The sequence below is a fragment of the Stegastes partitus genome, unplaced genomic scaffold (assembly GCF_000690725.1).
Source record: "Stegastes partitus isolate 25-593 unplaced genomic scaffold, Stegastes_partitus-1.0.2 Scaffold127, whole genome shotgun sequence".
Taxonomy (NCBI): Eukaryota; Metazoa; Chordata; class Actinopteri; family Pomacentridae; genus Stegastes; species Stegastes partitus.
In genome coordinates, this window is record NW_007577858.1 from 270,170 (window position 1) to 289,709 (window position 19,540).

General features: G+C 41.4%; 1 protein-coding gene across 1 annotated transcript in view; it reads right to left on the minus strand.

Annotated features, from left to right (window-relative positions):
- Positions 1 to 19,540, minus strand: part of LOC103354965 (transmembrane protein C15orf27-like) — a 33,918-nt gene continuing 14,378 nt past the window's right edge. Inside the window, exons 3-10 of the mRNA XM_008278587.1 lie at positions 14,311 to 14,465; positions 12,753 to 12,826; positions 11,200 to 11,256; positions 10,426 to 10,564; positions 6,965 to 7,080; positions 4,355 to 4,550; positions 1,052 to 1,114; positions 1 to 641 (exon numbers count right to left, since the gene is read on the minus strand). Of these exons, the coding sequence (XP_008276809.1) occupies positions 1 to 641; positions 1,052 to 1,114; positions 4,355 to 4,550; positions 6,965 to 7,080; positions 10,426 to 10,564; positions 11,200 to 11,256; positions 12,753 to 12,826; positions 14,311 to 14,465 (1,441 nt within the window). The remainder of the gene's footprint in view (positions 642 to 1,051; positions 1,115 to 4,354; positions 4,551 to 6,964; positions 7,081 to 10,425; positions 10,565 to 11,199; positions 11,257 to 12,752; positions 12,827 to 14,310; positions 14,466 to 19,540) is intronic.

Genomic DNA, 19,540 nt, shown 5'->3' on the forward strand with positions numbered 1-19,540 from the left:
TTATGTATCAGGCATGTGGCCCAGAGGTGAGTCAGCCGGTCCTAGTAGCCGGTACTTCTCCTCCAGAGAGGGCTCGGTGCTGCTGCCCTGCAGGTGGATCAGAGGCTTGGTCTGCAACAGCACACAGCCTCTTCCCCGGCCTCGCCTCTCCTCCTGGTTCCTGCGATTGAAGATGTTTATTCTGTTGTCCAGTTCAGGGCTTGCGTTTTCTGAGCCCGTGGGACTGGGAAGCTTAAGGTTGACAGGGTCTACTGCCAGGCCCTTCTGAGCGAGGCAGGAGTCCTCAGAGAGGGAGGAGAGTAGCTCCTGCACCACCATGCTGGGGTCCCTGCAGGGGTCCTGGCCTGAGAAGGAAGGAGGGCAGCAGCGATGGGCACTGTAGCTCAGACTGAGGTCCTGAGCTGTGCTGCTGCTGCAGTCTGTCATAGACGAACCCGGCGTGTGGCTACTCAGGCTGTGGGGGCGGGCCGTCAGGCTGCCGCTGGACCGTGATATGCTGGTGGAGGCGTCACTTACAGCGCTGCCCACCCGCTCCATGGCAAGCATCGGATTCGACTGGATGGGGTTGGTACTGATGGGAAGATGAACATCAATGGCTGCCGTGGTGATGACCCGCGCTCCCAAACCTGAAGCCCCAGCATCTTGACAGACATGTAAATTAAGAAAATGTCACACAACAGGGAAGGAATCATCCCTTTAACGGTGTTGTGCAAAAGGTAATGGTAAATTTGTTCTGCTGAATATCAATATAAAAAGGTCATCATAAGTCAAGAATTAAGACTTTTGTCTGGCAGCAACCAGGATAATCAAGCTTCATATACCATTTATAATATTAATAAATATTCATCAAGATCTAATTGAATCTTCTGAAAGGCAGGTACAACAAAATCATATCTTTTATGAGTGATCTATGGGGAAATCTTTGAAGTTTTGTTGAATACTCTAGCAGCCTCTAAAACACTCAGAAAGAGTCAGAAAAAGGTGTTTGGCTGTTTCTGTTTGTGTTTGCATTTACTTTGTGTGAAATAATGTCGTTTTAATAGTCACTTACCACTGCTCGCTTCGCTGTAATATTGACTGATGTAGTTGTTCATGTCATCACGTACAACTGGATCTTTGTTAAAGAAATACAAACAAAATAATTACACGGTTACCACTTTTATTTCAGAGAACCAAGTTTCAAATAAAAACACGAGATCTTCATATTTCTGCCTCTGTTTTACTTTGAACCCACCACTCATCTTCCTGCTTATTTCCTGGTTTTCCAGTCTAAAGCTTCCCCGACTATTAACATGATATTTTCTACAGTATAATCATATAATGCTAAATGACAGTGTTGCTAGTAAAACATCATTATGGAATTTAAATGCAATCATATCAATATATAAAATGTAATGGAATAAAAACAGATGAGTCAAATCACTCACAGCAGATAAAAGATCCAAACATTTTTTCATCTCTTCGCAGTTCGATAGAAAACTTATCATAGCCTGTTTTTTCTCACCTGAACTACAACGTTTGTATGCCCACCTATTCAACCGCCATGTGACCAATGTGGATACTGTGCAATACAAAATATGCGTGATGTCAAAAGTATTATTATTATTACTGCTCAGTTCTGAATAATGTTTGCACTACAATGAGTACAAAATGGACCAGAAATTGTGATTAGCAGTTATTTTTAGAATTAAATTAGGGGTAAATGTAGTGTAACAGACATGTAGATGGGTGCCAAATTAAAGGAAATTTTGTAAATAAAGTGTCTTAGGAAGGCTGCCATGTGCCACCAGAACACTCAGTGTGTCTTGGTGTTGATTCTTGAAGTTTCCTCATTGGGTGTTTTGAGGATGGGTGGAGGAGAGCACTGTCTAAATCTCCCACAGGCCACAACGTATGATGCACATCTTTTTTATCTAAGCATTTAGTGACCCCTCATGGGGGCGTTTGTATTGACTTGCAGTGATGCTTCTTTCAAAAGGGGACAACTGGTCTCAAACCATGGCAGCAAAATGTCCCCGCAGCATAACAGGGCCATCGGATTCCTTCCCTGCAGGGCTCAAGGGTTTAGGTTTTTCCTTTAATCTGTCACCCGTCTGTACAACTAATACTCTGTGCGGCAGTGACTGTAATTGAATTTCACACCTTTTTGTTTGTACTTCGCTGCATTTCAGTACTCACAGCGCAAACTAGTCCAAACGGAAAATATCGCTTATGTTTACAACATAATATTGACAGAGATGACTTCTGCCTCAGGCCACAGGTGCTTTATAGGCAAGTGGTCTGGATCACGCACTGCTACGTTGTGCATTAGCTGCACCTTAGTGCACTAGGAATAAACTGGGACAGGGACGGGGTGGGGTTGGTTTCAGGGACGGGAGAAATGGGGGAGAATGAGAGCGACTCGGAGCTCTTTGTTCAGGCTCTGATCCCTCCAGCCTAGCGGGCCTCAGCGTGCACGGTGAATGGCTGCGATCTGCTGCGCTCTTCTGCTCGCTTCATTGGTCTTGAGCTCACTGTCCGCTGGCTGAGTGCGAACCCAGAGTACCCTGAGTGCTAGCCCCTGTCCCGTGGGACATGCTGCAGACTCTGATGGGTAATTTCATTTATTTTTCAGTCTAAAATATTAATCCCTGAGCCACCCCTGGAGAGGAAGCATTGCACTCACTAAAACAAGACTGAGACAATCACTCCACAATTAATAACACATGAGTCTTAAGGAAAAAAAAAGAATGGGCTGTCCGGCATACATAAAAGGCTCTCCTCTTCTTTCTGTGACAGTCAAGTTATCCGGCTGTCATGTGTCTGTGGAAAAGGAGAGGTGACGTGCAGTGGTTCTCTTAAATGGGTGAAGTGTTATTTCTACATCGCAGCAGAAGTGGAGGGGGCAGACTCTGGGAAGAACTAATGCTACTCTATGTAAACAAAATAAACAATTAATTACAATTTCAGATTAAGAACACATTGGCTTTGATTTTACAACACAGCAGCTTCATGGTGTCAATAAACACCATGTCAGCATGCTGGTTCCACTTTGGTTCACATTATAACAGGAATTTGCACAAATTGCCAAACATTCACGGTGATCATATGATGGATTTTAGTAAGTCTGGTGATGCCCTGAGCTTTCATCTATCATCAGGCCAATGTCTGTTTTTTTGAAGATCTCTCATTGCCTTAACTGTACTTTGTTTTTTGTGCTAATTAATTCTAAACACACTAAACTAAGATAGTGAACACGATGATACCTACCTAAAGTCAACATGTTACCACAGTCATCGTGAGCATATTATCATACGGACTATCCTCTTGGAGAGAAAACTTTGTTTGTTCATTAATTAACACTGCCTGTCACTGGATGTTCTTCAAATTTACAAAGTTTAGCACTTTGAGGAGTCAAAACCATCAGTCTCCTGTCATTCGTATAAAGGCCGTTGCCCTCATCAGAGGTCTTGGTAGTTTAATGGCACCCTGGAGGGGAAAGAGACAGAGAGAAGCCTACTGTGTGCAATACTGGCCAATGCAAATAAACTTGACTTGATTTGACTTCACCTGATTTGACTTGGGCCCTGTGGCCTAAGTGCTCATCCCAGTGACCATGTTTCTGTAAAAAGCCCCACTTGTCTCTGTGAGCCAGATTTCCCACTATGCCCTTGGGGTAATACTGTGGCCGCTGTGGAGCCTCATGGTGCCCTATTGTGGTTTGCAGGTGAAGGGGAACAGATGTTGACAGGAGCCCACTCTCTCCTAACAAGGCCCAATGCACAGAGCACTCTGTACCTGAAATAGCCCAAAGTAGTCTGGGCTGGCTCGGCCAACCTCGCCACGAAGGGGGGCAGTTAGAGAGATATTCGGGGCACGAGAGAAGCCCATGCAGCTTGACATATAGTGTCAGAGAACATGCTTGTTTTCTCCTGGATTCACCAGATCCTGAAAGCTTTTTTGCCCTCGCATTGATCCCAGAGCGCCTGCAGTCAGATGGGTGTTGTGTGTGAGCATGGAAGGGCTAAGAGCTTGGCCTCAAAGGTGCTCCAGGGCTACTGCTCCAGATTAACTGTACACTGCTCTGGCATCCAGTTCACCTGATGTTACCACGTTACAGACTTTTTGTTCCACATAATTATGTACATACTTTATGTTGCACCTCTCTCCTGGTTTGTCATGCTGCCTTCTCAAGCAAAAAGTGCCCCCGGCGCGGTATGTATTCAAATTCGCTGTTTTGAGCTTTTGTCTTAGATGCAGTCATTTTCAGATTTATCTTTTATAGCCAACTCATGTCACATACCAGTTTGTATGGCCGTTTCCAATGCCCTTCAACCCAGTCTATACAAGCACAGCTTTAGAAATAATACTATACCTGCAGTAGCACGCGGCTCCCGGGGGTTTCTCTGACCGCCTTCATCGTCAGACTCCCCAGGAGTCAAACCTTCTACAACCTGAAAGCTCCTGCCCTGTTTGCCCCATACATGGTGGATCTGCATGGCTGCTTCCCGCTCTGCTGCGAGGTCCAGGTCCTGCTGGGCCAGATGTGCCCTCAGCTGCCTGATCTCAAACTGAAGACGGTTGGTGTGCATACGTTTATGAAAAAAAAAAAAAAGAAAGAAAGAAAGAAACAACGTGGGGAGTGTGAATGAATATGGAAATGCCATAAAGGGATTTTAAAATGATGAGTAAGTAGTTTCAGGAAATGTGGAAAAAATGAGGAGGACAGGAAAGAAAAGATCAACGGAGGAGAGAAACAAACCAGGGAGGGAGGAGAGAAGACAAGGAAGGTTGATGTAACCAAGAAACAACATGAGGTGAAAAGGTGAAGAAAAGAGTGAGGAGAAGGATGGACGGAGAGAAAATATGTGGCCCAGCATAAGTTTCAGCACAATGAGCATCATTAACATAGACGGTAATATAAAAGAGTAAAATATATAAATACACCTGTGGTCATACATAAACCTACAGAACAGGGTGTCGTCTAAAGGGGACAGTTTAATATAACTGGAAAACTTTTGCTTGCATTTATAAAGGATGGTTTGTTTAAGAAGAATTATTACATAAATCTGATAATTTCATTCACTTTATCTGAACTTCAGTCAATATAGTCAGTCTTCAGTAAGTAAGTCTTTATCAATATTTATGATAGTCTGAATTTTCCACTGTGAGACTGTCAGCCTGTATTTTCTCAGGAATAATGATGAAACCTGCTGAAAGAGCCAACCTGTTTGTGAGGTATTGCTGCCCTCCTCTGGCGGCAGATTAACTGACACTTTCTTATGAGGCCAAGCTCAACATGGGCCTGTGTGGCCTTAATCACACCATTAGTGCAGTAAACCATTTACTGCTGTCAAAGAATTGATAATTACGTGACTGCAAATTACAACTGATCATAAAGCAGTAAGCAAGAAACATCCACATCCGAATTGCACACTTTTACTACCCACATACAATATAAGCCAACAGAATTTATGTGGGACTATGTTCAAGGTGTCATTAAAGCTGCATTCAACTCAGTTTATGTCCTCTGAGAATTATAAACCCACTATTACACAGAATATGCCCATGAAAGTTTTGCATTATTTTCATCCATTCAGTGCTGAACCATATCACGGTTGTTGGCAGGTGGATGTGCTGCGATTACTCTGTTTTACACTTCAGAAACTCATGAGCTACACTTTTGGGTGTGTTGCAACTACAGAAACCTCCCCTGTAAGTCCTGTTTCAGGGCCTTTGTCAGAGGAGAGGACAGTACCTCCAGAAAAATCCCTGAAAAACTGCTTGGTGGGATGTGACGTTGATTAATTGAACTCAGAGAAGACAACAATGGGCGCCATTTTGTTTCTTTCCTGTGGGTGACAGCCTCAACTCGCAGTCTTCTCCACTCAAACATCACCGTCAACAAAAGGTACATTTGGACATATAGGAATTCACATCAAACTGCAACTATCTCGGTTCCCTCCAGTCATGTTGCTGTCTTGAAACACTTGCTATTGAAGTTGCACTAGAAGTATTTGCAAAATTATGATGTAACCTTGAGAGTAAAGTTGCTCCTGCACCACAGTAGGGTTAGTTATTGCAAATAGGTCTATATGTAGGCACACAGTACTACATACCACATTCATTTTGTGTAAATCATCCATTTGAAGGCAAAGACATGGTTGAAAGGTTAGGTTTAGCTAGGATAAGTCAAGTTTGGGGTAAAGTTTGGGTTCCAGCTGAGTTTAGGTTGTGCTAAGGCGTCATGTGGTGAAGTGTTTGTGTTTTGTCATCTGAGAGGCTGCACATAAACTCCTCTCATTTAGAGGGCCGTACCTTTAAACATGAACGCCACCTCATACCTACTGTGACTTCAGGCTGTGAAAAGGAACTTAGTGAGGACCCATGCTCTTCTTGTAATAGGATGATTACAGCTTTGACTGGTTGTATGAAGAGTTTTCTTAAAAATTCTACATATTTTCAGCAGGGACTCACAATATATCGGCGACCATATCAGTATCGGCCGATATTCGTGTTTTTCCGATATATCGGTATCGGCCCGACGAACAAATTTGTGAAAAACCAGTGATTGTCTAACATTAGAGGCTTCATCCCTACATTTGATATTGCTGCTATTTCACAGCTGTTTTTTACTTAAATGGTCCTGGACTTGAACGGTAAATATGTTAAAATATGTTTTACTTTTGTTACATAATAAAGGGAACTGTCAGTTCTTGGTATGGGTTCTTTTGAATAGTTTTCACATTCTAACAGTGCTTACTTATACTCATTTTTTGGTGTGAACAAAAACTGAATATCACCATCAGTAATATTGGTTATCAGTGATGTCAGAAATCTTAATATCAGATATTGGTATCAGCCAGAAATTTTAATATCGTGCATCACTACTTTTCAGTCTCCCCTTTTACATTTCAAGCTAATTTTGTGGATGTGAATGGGTGATTGCAGCCTTTCTATGATGTTAAATTTGAGGTGTACTCACAGCCTGCTCCTGACAGATCTGAGTGAGACGCTCCAGCTGCTCCTCTCTCACAGCCTTCGTCTTCTCACACTGCTGGATCTCCAATTCCATCTCAACTTTGACTTGTAGCACATAAGCTAAAACGGAAGAGAAGGGAGAGAAAAAGAAACAGAATTTGAGTAATGACACCAAACTGCATAATTACATTGTGTGAAAACACTGTGAAGCATAAGGAGGCATCAAGTCAGTGTAATATACATCCAACACATCACGGTCAAAAGTCAGTGTTGGTTGACCATTAGCCCTCTACTCCGAAGATGTCTGTCATCACATACGCAAACCTCATTAATTACTGCTAACTAGTAACACTAAACCTGTACTGAAGGAACTAAACAAGGTGCTAAAAGGGTTCCACAGGTTGAAGGTGTCAGAAAACGTAAAAATGTTTTCAGTCCAGATTTATAACGTAAACGTCCTGTTTCACCCCATCGAAAACATCACTATGAGTTAACATCTGGGGCCTGTGTGCAACATCTGGATTAACTGAAGTGACAGTTCTGCCATGAGCCTGATACTGCTTTAGATTAACAAGCACTGATGGGGTCAAGGAAGACTCAAAATGATCTCTGTTTATTGTCAACAGTGGTTCTGATCTGCTTCTTAGGAAACAATTCTACAGAGAAAAACAACAAAATGACACTTTAAAGTGTGACATGCTGCATTTCGTGGATGCTTAATCGCTACTTTGTGTACTAAGAACACATTTAAACCAACAGAAGCTTATAGGAACCTGGATGGATGCTTGTATCATACTGTGTTAGTTCATTTTATGTAGAGTTTTTGAATATTTTTGTAAATGTCTGGTCTTAGCAGCCACATGCTTGCTCGCTCTTCATCTTTTAATCTTCTGTGATGTCTGAGTTGTGGCTCTAACGTGACCATTTAAGTATTGTCAACATACTCTGACCAGCCTGAATGACACTTGTCCTGGTATCACTGATTTAATCAATTCTTATCCCTTTGCAGCTGATTGATTGTTTTTTTTTCTATGAATTATTAACTAAACAGTCCCTGAAATAATGAATGTAATGTTCAGAAATATCAGAAGATCAGCCACGCTGGAACTGATGCATCAAACAGTTCAAATCAAGCCCCGGTCAATCGGTAGCTGCACCTGCTACAATCTGGCTGCACATTTTATTTATAAATGACACAGTTTCTGGAGCAGGACGGGAAGGTGTAACTAAAAAAAGAAGAGGGAGAATAAATTTGGATACCTGTTGTCGTCACTGTTGGCAGACAATCAGTCTTTCACACCTCTCTGTCATCACATTTGTAAGTCAACCACATGATAGCACACGTGGTAAAGCTGTGTATCCTGACTGGGACTGTTGCAACGAGCAATACACACACACACACACACACACACACACTTCATGAGTAATTACACCTGCCCTTTTCATAAAGCCTCGTGAACTATTAGGAAATTCAATTGCTGGCTTTGTAAACACGCTGAGATGAGAATAAAATAAGGCTTTCTTGTTACAGAGAGGAGTAGAGCAAAGCACACAGCCACCACCACATGCTCCTTGTACCTATTTATAGTCATGTTGGCACACATAGGCATCACAAAAGGAGAAGACATCAGATGGGGTCAGTCCAGTCAGAATTCACACAAGCATGAAAAGCTCAATCAGAAGTTCATTATTTAGCCACACACTGTAATACATTTATGTGGCAGTGTGTGTTTGCAAGCATGCAGAGTCAATTACGTGATTACACTCGTGTGTGTGTGTATGTGTGAGTGTGTTGTGTGTGCGTCTCACAGCACTGCTGACAGCTTCTGGCAGTGCGTGTCTAACAGTGTAATTCACACCACAACTGATCCCACGACTTCTAAGAGGCCAACACAATGCCCTGCTCCACTCTGTCCACTCACCTTGTCAAGTGTTTCACTGCTCACACAACAAGCCTGTGACATGTGTACTTAACCCACAAAACCCTGTTTCCCTGCACTCTGACACACACATACAAACTTTTATTTATATGGCAAATATAGCTGACATATAATACACACAGTGTGCTCTGTGTATGTGCTCTTTTTAAGGCACTGCCTCCATTACAAGTCAAAGTATCGGCTCTATTGTTCTGATAGTATGGGTGCTTACTTATCTAAAAGGTTTCTGCTGTCAACGCAGGAGCTAGAAGACATCCTACAGGAAATGAATACTAAAATTGAAATAATTCACGTGTTGCTTGACCAAATAATGGCAAAGAAAACAGCATAACTCACTATGCAGCAAATGGTTTTCAAACACACCAGGTTACAGTTTTTGTTTTTTTGGAGCCACCTATTTTCTACAGGTTTGAGAGGTTGATATTTCCCATCTGACACTGCATTGCTAATAAAATCTGCTTAGTTTTCCTCACAAATTGTGCTGCAGTTCACTCTTCTGCATTTCCACTCCCATTGGACCGACAAACATTGCCGCTTTATACGTCAAGCTTATTCTAGGAGAGACTCAATCGCACTCTTACGATAACTGAGCCGGTCCCTCAGCTGTACATTTATTGGTTTGAGTGCAAATTTTTTTTTCCACCCCTCCGAGGTCTGTTGCTGCCTGCCTAACAAGGAAACTCAATCACTCACAAATATCAAACCCAACAGGTTGAGGTGTGCAGCGGGAAAATCAAGAGTTCATTCCCTGGAAAGCAACACTGCAGCTGCATGTTAAGAGGCACACTTTTCCAAAGACAGATGCTCCTGCTGAGTGAATCAATGTTGTTGAAAGCTGTATTGTATTCATTCCTGTGTTTATTTGTCATGTTGATGATGTGTCCCTTATGGGTCAGTAAATTGGCTGCATTTAAACAACTTACTCAGGTTTGATTAAATGCAGCAAATCTGGATCAAAGCCATCAACCATAAATCAACCAAGAGAGTTATTTATGTTAGTAATCAAAAATTTAGGATCATTATTAGGGAACAGATTTGAAAGACACTTAACTTGTCCACTGTCTCACTGGACATGAACAAACTGTAGCCCGAGTTGCTGCTTGTTTCATGTGCAGCTGATCCTGTATGCAGTCAGAGATTCGTCGTGAGGGTGACCTCTGAACAGATATTGAACCAGTCTGCATTAGCATAGGGGAGAACAACCACTATATTCATTATGGCTTCTCTGAATCTACTCAACCAGACGCTTACAATCAATACAAGTTAGAGTAGCAGAGTGGCAGCAATTTACTCTGAGGGATGATCAATAGCTATATTGCTCTGAATAGCAAATAATTTGTATAATCATGGATAGAACGGCTGTCATTTGGCTGTTTGAAGGCCAGCTGACTTTCATGCATCCGTGTGATCCCTCTGAATGAAGAGCGACCGGGTGTTTCCTCAGCTTGCTTCGCAAAATGAATCAGCCTCGCTTATGAACTTGTTGATTGTGACGGACAAAAGGTTTTTTTTTCGCCCGCCTCACCGTCAATGATCCTCTTGACCCTCCAGATTCGCAGGGTGATGATGAGGCTTATGGCGTCCCAGGGGCTGCTGGGCCCGTTGGCCACCGTGGAGGCCACCATGGGGGCCAGGGACAGCACAATGACAGCACCATCAAACACCTGAGGGGGGTCACACACAAACAAGCGCATACAAAATTCAAAGGCATGTCACTCTTGTTGTGAATCATAAGCCCCTTCCAGTTACCCCGTCCAACTCTCCAGTGCAGCGTTCTGGCTGGAAATAGACTAGACTCAAAGGTTAGGCTTACATGTGGAATTTATTCATGTATGCACGTATAGCGGGTTGCGCTAAAAGAATATTATTTGCATTCTTGCTGAGGGTTACATGAAAAGACCTCATACCTCATATATGTTTGCACAGTAAACACTGAAGCTACCAACACATGGTTGACTTAGCTTAGCATAAATAAGGCAAGCAGCTTGTGCGGCTGTGTCCAAATGTTACAAAATCTACCCATTGGCACCTTTAAATATAAATTAACTGGTTATATCTTTCTTTTGTTGAGGAAATTCCTTGTGTTGTGACACTTGTTTCCACTTGTAAAATCAACTCTCAGCAAGAAAGCAGATAAGTGCATTCCCTCAAAATGTTACGCAATTTTAGAAGAAACACTAGAAAAACTCAAGTACAGGCATATTATAGAAAAACAAACTTACACAATAAAGATAATATCTGGCCAAATTTTTTGGAAAAGATTCAAAATTTCCAGATCTGCCAGTATACCAGTACTAACCTCAACTTTGTTTTCGATGTAGTCCCAGATCCCGAGCACTACAATCCTGAAGACAGTCTGAGGCAGACAGAGAGACAAATGAAAACTTTAAAATAGATAAATGAGCGAGCATGCTGATACATATCAAAAGCTCTTGTGATATTCTCAGTCTTTTGAGTTGTCATCACATCCAACAACCTTTGTCAATATGTGAAACGAGGCCTGCGCCTGTTTTCGTCTTTGAATCTCTTTTATTTCTAAACAATGTGGAATAATAACTATGCAAGAATGTTATATCTGAAGCCAGACTCGCTAAAAGTAGCCCAAAATACAACAATTAACCACATCTGCTTAGTGGAAAACATGTTCAGATGATGAAAAGTAGCAAAAAAAAACATGCACATGCTCATTTGACTTTGATACACAGCAGAAACATGTCAGAGAAAGCATCAGGCACTTCTTCACCTGGTCATGTATTTAAAATAATTTCTGCATTATAATCATCTTAATAAAGCTTCGTCCGTAGTAAATATGTTACCTAATATAGATATTTGACCCGCAAAAGAGAGCACAACACATGTAATTGGATCACATGTGAAATTCTACATTGTGCTCTGTGAAAGCTGTTGGCTGTGGGACACTTTGTTGAGCAGGGTCATTGATTTACACTCTAATTAGCATGAGGTGTCGTGTACAAGTGGTCCTGCTAATCCATCATCTGGAGTGCATGTTGGACAACAGCGCCGGTGTCAAATGAGACGTACAGGTGCCCCGCCCACATGTAAGAATTCTGCTTTCCGATTGGCGCAGACGGGCCCGCTGGTGGTATGTCACATCTATCTAACGGCAGTCCCTGGTGACTCTTCTCCCGCGATGTCGGTGGGTGAGGTGTTTGGATGGATCGCATCACTGTAACCCCATCCCCACTGCTCATTAAGCTCAGCTTTAATTATTGCTCCTGCTGGCTCACTGGTAATTAATGTTTGGTTTAGGGCATTGGGGCTGAGGCTGTCAGGGTAATTGGTTTGCACTGGAGTGGAGGCCTGTGGGCCAAATTCACCCCTTTCCATTTTGTTTTTCACAATTCGCGAGCAATGATAAGACATTACGTTTTTATCAAACAATGGCTTCATTTTTATTAAGACTACTTACAATTATGCTTCAAATGATAGACATTTTTCTAACCATCAAGCCCCAAGGTAGCATTGATGAAGCTACGGCTTAATCCTGACGAGACAATAGACAGGACAATAATGAAAATTAAATGGCAGCAACCACCTACTCCAGTTCCCTTAGGCTTGTGCCTGGTTTGCAATGCTGGAGATAAAACGTAATCTACAGTTAAAGAAAGTTTAGCGGGTTTAATTCAATTACAAATGAAAAAGAAGTGTGACATGTCAGTGCCTTTGCGCCCTTGAAACGTTCTTGTGACCACATAGCATCATCTTAAGAGGCCGAGAGCACAGAGAGGAGGGGGGGGGGATAACAGAATGAGAACTACACGGAGGAAGACTTTCCATGAATGATGCAATCAGAAATAAAAATTTATATATAGAAAATTTTACAGATCATACCTCTGAAAAGAAGAGTGACAGGATGATAAGGCTGATCCAGTGGATAATGCTGGCAAATTGGAACGCATTGGAAACTGTTGAGAGAGGAAATAGCATGAATGTTAATTTGCACAGTTGAAAAGGAGCACGCTGTAACATGCAAAAAAAAAAAAAAGTTACTGAATGAATGTAGATTCAAGGAAAACTAAAATAAGTAAACTTTTGCCACATTAGATGTTTCAATCATCTCAGAATCCATTCACTAACCATCAGTCCCAACCTGTTTCTACTTATATTCTACACCACTAAAACTCTCTTGCCCTGCCCCCGCCTCGTTGCCTACTGCACTCTTTGTCTTGCGGGACTGACAGTGGGCTAAGAACTAGATTACAATAGATCTAAAGTGACTAGAGTCCTGCAGTCCCCGTAGCGAGACTTGGGTATCATCTGAGCTGGATGCTGGCCAGTAATCGATGGGGATGTGTGCCTGCTGCCACTGACAAGAGACTTGGTTCATTATCACCTCACTCCATCACTCCCCATCACAACCATTTACCATCCAGCTCCACCAGCACTTCTGTGACTGACTACACACTCTCAACAGCGATGCCTGCACACGACTAAAAAAAATGGCATCATTTTAGGTATAGCATTGCCTTAACACAATTTAATACAGTTTACAGTAAGTCCTATAAGTGATAGTTTTCCCAGCACCTACACACAATAAATCTGTTTTTTTTCCTTAATTGTGCAATGTATGGTAGTGAAATTAAATGAAGGATACAATGCAAAGTCAATCTTATATACATTATTAGTTTTAAATTAGTTTTTGAAGTCTTCAGTATTTACTAAATATGTACATTCTAAGTCAATGCACATAATTGTACATACATTTATGCACGTATTGACAGTGATTTATTTTGATGCTTTACTTGACTAAACGTATATGTGTGAGTGTGTGTGTGTGTGTGTGTAAAAACATGCAGTAACAAAGTAAAGGTACAGAATTTATTTTGTATTTAAAGCATCATAAGTAAAAGTACTGAAATAATATATTTAACTCAATATGTTTGTTCACAGTAACACTGATGTAACAATATGTAAGCCCTTTTTTACTATTGTAGTTAATCAAAATGAAGATAATTTTAACCACTTAAACTGCATTTTATATCTCTATTTGTTGACCATCAGAAGGTACATATTCAAAACATTCATCTTGTACAGCAGTGGCAGCTTCCTGGGTATGTACAGGTGAAGGACAGTGGAAGAGGAAGAAGAAAAGCACACATTTTATTCCTGAAAATAAATTCTCTCAATACGATCCTGTCGGCAGGTAGGGCACAAAGCAGGAGCAGCACCAGTGGAGTTAATAAAGATTCAGTTTAATGCTCAAGGACACTAAAGACTTTAACTCCCCACCGCTCCAGTGGAGCTGCTGCTGCGTGCTGCACTGTGAGCCTCCCAGGTGTCTTATGAACGTCACGCGGTGTATTAATGGAGAAGAATACGCACGCTCAGCAAACTCTTCTTTAATGAAAGTGCAGGTTTGAAATAGGAGAAATAAATGTGCGCTATTTACATTGTAGGAGTTTGGTGTCTATGAGCAGCTCCAAAGACAGGAAGAGCACCACCAGGATAACGCAGGCCACCAGGATGCAGTTAAAGCCGGCGCTGAGCAGACAGACCTGCCACAGGGCCACCCGACGCCCGCAGCACGGCTTCAGCCAGTTGGACCTACGGACAGGACAAAGAAAGAGGTGGGGTTTTTTATTTAAGAAAAACCTTTATCAGCATGTAGAATAGTCATTTAGAACAATTTAATTTCTGTTAGATTCATCTACATATAAAAGAGAGGTAGAAACACAATCAGAAGCTTGCAAACACAAATTATCTTTTTACTGCACATATTTAAAAACGATGCTGTGACCCCAAGGTTGTTTCCCCTTTATACAAAGTAAAACAGATCAAGGTGCCAAGATGTGACTCTTGAGCAAGTAATTATGCTTCACAGCACAGTTCTACATTTTAAATTTTAGAATGTGGATTTATCCATGATTACACTGATTCCCCCAGTGAAATGCTGCACAGGGCTTCAGTGGGTTGATGTGGATATTTGAACTCCCTGAACCAGCCAACAGAGGGTGTTAGTTTACACGTCCTAAAGGTGATGCCTGTTTGAATCCAGGCAAAGTTTGGCGGTGACGGCCAGAGCGGAGCGTGGTCAGAGACAGCATTGACAGAGAATAAGACAGTGAAGCTCTGTGAACTAGTGGACTTGATCATCAGCGGTGTGATTGGAATACTGATGAACTCCCTTTTACGTGGCAATGAAGGGAGTCACTGTAGAGGATGCTGGAAGGATTTCACATTTTGTTAACATCGTGGCCTGAGACAGAAGCAATAGTGTTGAATGTAAAGTAAAATACTTGTTGAATTCACATCTATCCCTTAATCTATAGACTGTTTAGCTTTAGGATACATGTTTTAAATAAAACAACAGTCACATTTCATCAGTCACAATCACTTGTCTGTTGAAATCTGCTGCACATTGAAGAGAAAATAGTAGGTGAACATTTTGAAGACTCAGCTTGATTTTTGATGCTAATCCAGCATTTAGGCCACTAAGGTGTCTGGCAAAACGGCTCAGTGCTATTTTGATATAGTGGGATGGTCATACAGATCAACTACTACAAGAGCTGACAGTAGGAGCTGAGAGAAACAATGCCTCTCACCAGCTCTCCAGCTGGAATGGAAAGTTGGCTCTGCCCGCTACCTTTCCCTTCTCCCCATGCACTGGCAGGGAAGAGGCAGACGTTGGCAGAGCGTTTCCCTCCTCTGATCATGTCTTCATTCCTTGGCGTGGCGCTAATATGAGCTGCAATGGTGGCAAAATGGCTCCATTTTCACTGCGGCTTCAAAACTGATTTGCTGCACTCGTTGTGGAAGATTTTCAAAGTTAAATCTGTTTTAAAGGTCTATTAAAAGTAATCATTTCCTCTTTTTTTAATGCTGGATGAAGATGCGTTGTATCCTTGAAAAGCTGCATTTGAATGGGAGGATACAACTGAAGTATTAACTCCAAAAGTACTGGAATGAAACAAATTTAACCATAATAAAAGTTGACATTATCTCCCTCTTCTGCAGATCTTCGAGGTAAGCATTCAGTGTACTGTACATTCATGACTAGTTCTCAGTATCAGCAAATGACTCCTGAGCCTTTAATGTTTTTTTACTGTAGTTTGCTGTAAAAACAAACTATCCCAGGGGGAGGGTGACTGTTTACGTGTCACCACCTCATGCGTGGCACATTTTCTCCCGCTCAGTCAGTGGAAGAGGCCACACATGTGTCTTTTTGACTTCATATGTGAGTCTCTTTAGCTATTTGATCAAATATAAATGTCGAAAGTTCACATTTCCACTGCAAAATTGATATCACTGATGAAGAAACGTCAGAAAATCAAAATGAAAACATTTTTCTGAGGCCCTCATTTGATGATTTCCTCCCACAGTAACGCATTTATGCAGCAATAAGGGAAATGTTTTCAGCAGCTGTCGAGCTGATCGCTCCACCCTCCCGCTGGTTTCTCGGAGAGTAGTAGTCGCTCAAGCCTGGCACGGGTAGAGCCGCAAGTCTGTAAACAATGCACGGCTAATCTAATAAAGATGTAATCATGCTGATAGCAATCATCTTCTTGGCTTTGGGTGGGGTGGCACAAGTGTGCAAGCTCCAGATGGTGTAGAATCTGCTCCACCAGAGTCTCGGCAAGACTGCGAGGATGCCAGGTATCGTGCCATTATGTGTACCAGCCTACGTGCCAGAACACCTGGGCACCTGAAGCAAAATAATGGTCTACTTTATGTATTTGTTTTGTTGTTTCTTGTTGTATTTTTTTTCTCGTGCAGCTGGTGTGAACATCTTTAAGGCAATGTCAGTGTCTCTGGGTTATAGTTCTTAAATCACAGTGTAGGTTTAGTACAACATCGTAAAGTGAACAAATGCATAGATATTTTAACAGTAAACACATGTTATTAATGCAGGCATATTTTGTGTATGCCAAATGAAATGCTCTAAAGAGATTTCAAACACATTATTGTTGGCCTAACTTTAGATTTCATTTTACTTAAGTAACATAAGCTGCACAAAATGTGATCTTTGGCGTGCTTAAATGTAAGAAGAATCACTAATTCATCTCCTCCATCAACATTTTCTACTAGATTGTGGAACTTTGCACCAATAACCCTCCATTAATAACCCTCATTAACCTTTTCAGATTTGTAGTTACTCCCAGCGGGGCAAAGCTCATATTAGAAGCATATTCATCCATAATGAATATTCAATACTGCCATCACTTTGTAAAAATAGGGGGAAAAAAATAAATAAAAAATGAAATATAAATAGCACATATAAATAGCACATCAGAAATGTTGTTTTTTTTCAGTCAGGTAATGCAAGCCAAGCTGTAGGGTAGTTTGTGGCTATTTTTTTTAGACTAAACAAAATGTGCTTTGGTAATTCCATGCCTTTGAGTCATCCAAACATTTCACTGGTTCAAACAAACTCAATTTCCAGAGGTTATGGTTTCGCAAACCTCCACCATTTGATTAGATAGTCCATCAAAGTGCATCTTATATCAAATGATTTTATGCTTCATTCAACTGCTGCAAGGAAGCAAAAATAAGAAGAAGAAGAAAAAATACCAGAACAATAAAAGTCTTTGAGTGGGAGTAGTAAAAAGAAGTGGTAAAAGTGAAATACAATCCTCACAAACTTTATAAAGGGTACATTCTCCTCAGGCTTTAATGGATCCACAGTGAAGCCAATCACAATGAACACCAGTGAATGCAATAGTTAAAGGGAAGGTCCACTTTTGGAGTCATTTTCTTATCCCCTCCATAAGCTCCAGAATAGGACCATAGCCAGGATACTGGGCTTACTGAGGTCATAAGCTACACAAAGGTCTAAACACTGCCTTCTCCATGCATTCAGGAATAAAATGGTGAGGATATACTGATTTTGTAGGGCATTTTTTTCTGGCAGTGACCCCCTGGAGTCTTGCCAACAAAACAGGAATTTACTGCTCCTGGTCAATAAATAGTCGAGCACATACATGTGTGTTGCTGAGCTTTAGAGGTGCTGGTAGGCAGATTTTTTAAAAACTGATTTCCCTTCATCCCAGGCTGTCTGCTAAGGTATAAACTGACATGTCATTGGTTATTTCTTCATATTTAGCATAAAGGCACGAGAGCGATCCAAGTCTTGGCATGAGCATATTTACCCACATTTGTTTAATTATTATTATTTTAAATATCAATATTCTTTCAAACCTTTAAACCTGTGTAGATGTGTGTTTCTCTACAGCAAACATAAGTTTTTTTTAAAAAAATCTCACCCCACAGCGTGTCCTCAAAGTCAACACAGACCGGAAAAACACATTCATGACACACAAAACAGTACAATCTCTCCCAAAACTATCTCTTCAAGCACAGCACCCACCCAGTGCCACACTTGTTCATGGTGCTATCCCATCCATCCTATGCCAGATCAAATCTGTCATCTGAGGTTATTAAAACGAGTCAACAAGGCAATAAACTTGAGTTATAATCTGCCCACCGTCAATAATGCACCTTCTTTTTTTCCTTTTTTTTACAGGCTAACTGCACCACACGAGCTGATGCATCAACTCCACGCTCAGATGAACATGGGATGTGAGTTCACAGGCAGTACGAAGACTCAGCTTTGATACATATGACAAATAGGATGAATTCAGGGATTGTGCGCGTGTGTCCTTTACTTCATGTCCGGCCAAAACTAGCCCAGCCCAGAGGGGACGCAGTCTGATGCTGCTGGTGACACATGCAGTATATTAATGAGTCTTATTAAAGCAACAGAACAGTAGCAAATGTTGTTTCTCTGACCCAGTCGGCCCTGACAGTCTGACAGAACCACCTGGCCCAAGTCACTAGTAGACAAACACACTCAGCGGACAAGGTCACCTCTCAAACTGGTTGTTTTCAGACTGACTTTGGCACCACAGATTTTCACAGCCTAATGCTGATTTATCAAATAGCAGCCATGGTGACATTGTTATTTTAGTCAAGTGTTTAGACACTAAGTTGGAGGGTTTTCTGCATTTACTTGTTGTCATTATCCCTCCTTGCATTCTCACTTTCTCTGTCCACTCCTTCTCTTTCTATGCATCCTTTCCTGATGTCAGTGTGTGTGTTTAGCAGGCTGATATAGCTGTCAGTGCTTCCCACTGCCAGCGAGACCGAGTGGAGCTGGACAGGGAAACAGAGGCTGGAGATTAAATCAGCTAAAGTGATCAATACGAGCATGTCGAGTGAGCCACCAAACACTGGGACTGTCAGACTCGCAGCACCTGATGGTCTCATCAGATAAAGTACTCCGCTGCAGTGGAGGGAGATATTGCTTAAACATTTATTCACCATTTGTCTGTTACAAAGCGCTGGAGAATAAGACCTTTATTTCTACCTCTCTCGCACATTTTTTCGTTTTACCTTTCCTCTTTTCCATGTTAGTTTAATACCATCAAATATAAGTCAGTTTGAAATAATGCACTTCACACAGTTTGTTAACATACATTAAAGGTCAGGAGTTTTACTGAGCTCAAGAAAACTCTTTTGGTCAGATGTCACACGTTTTACCATGAAAATCCTGATTTTTTGTTTGTTTGTTTTTTTTAATAATGTTTTTGAGGTGTGAGGTTTTCAATTCACATTAAAGAAAAATTCTTGATTACTTTTTCTAATCTCAGTGAATTTGAATACATTGTAGTTATTCTTTAATG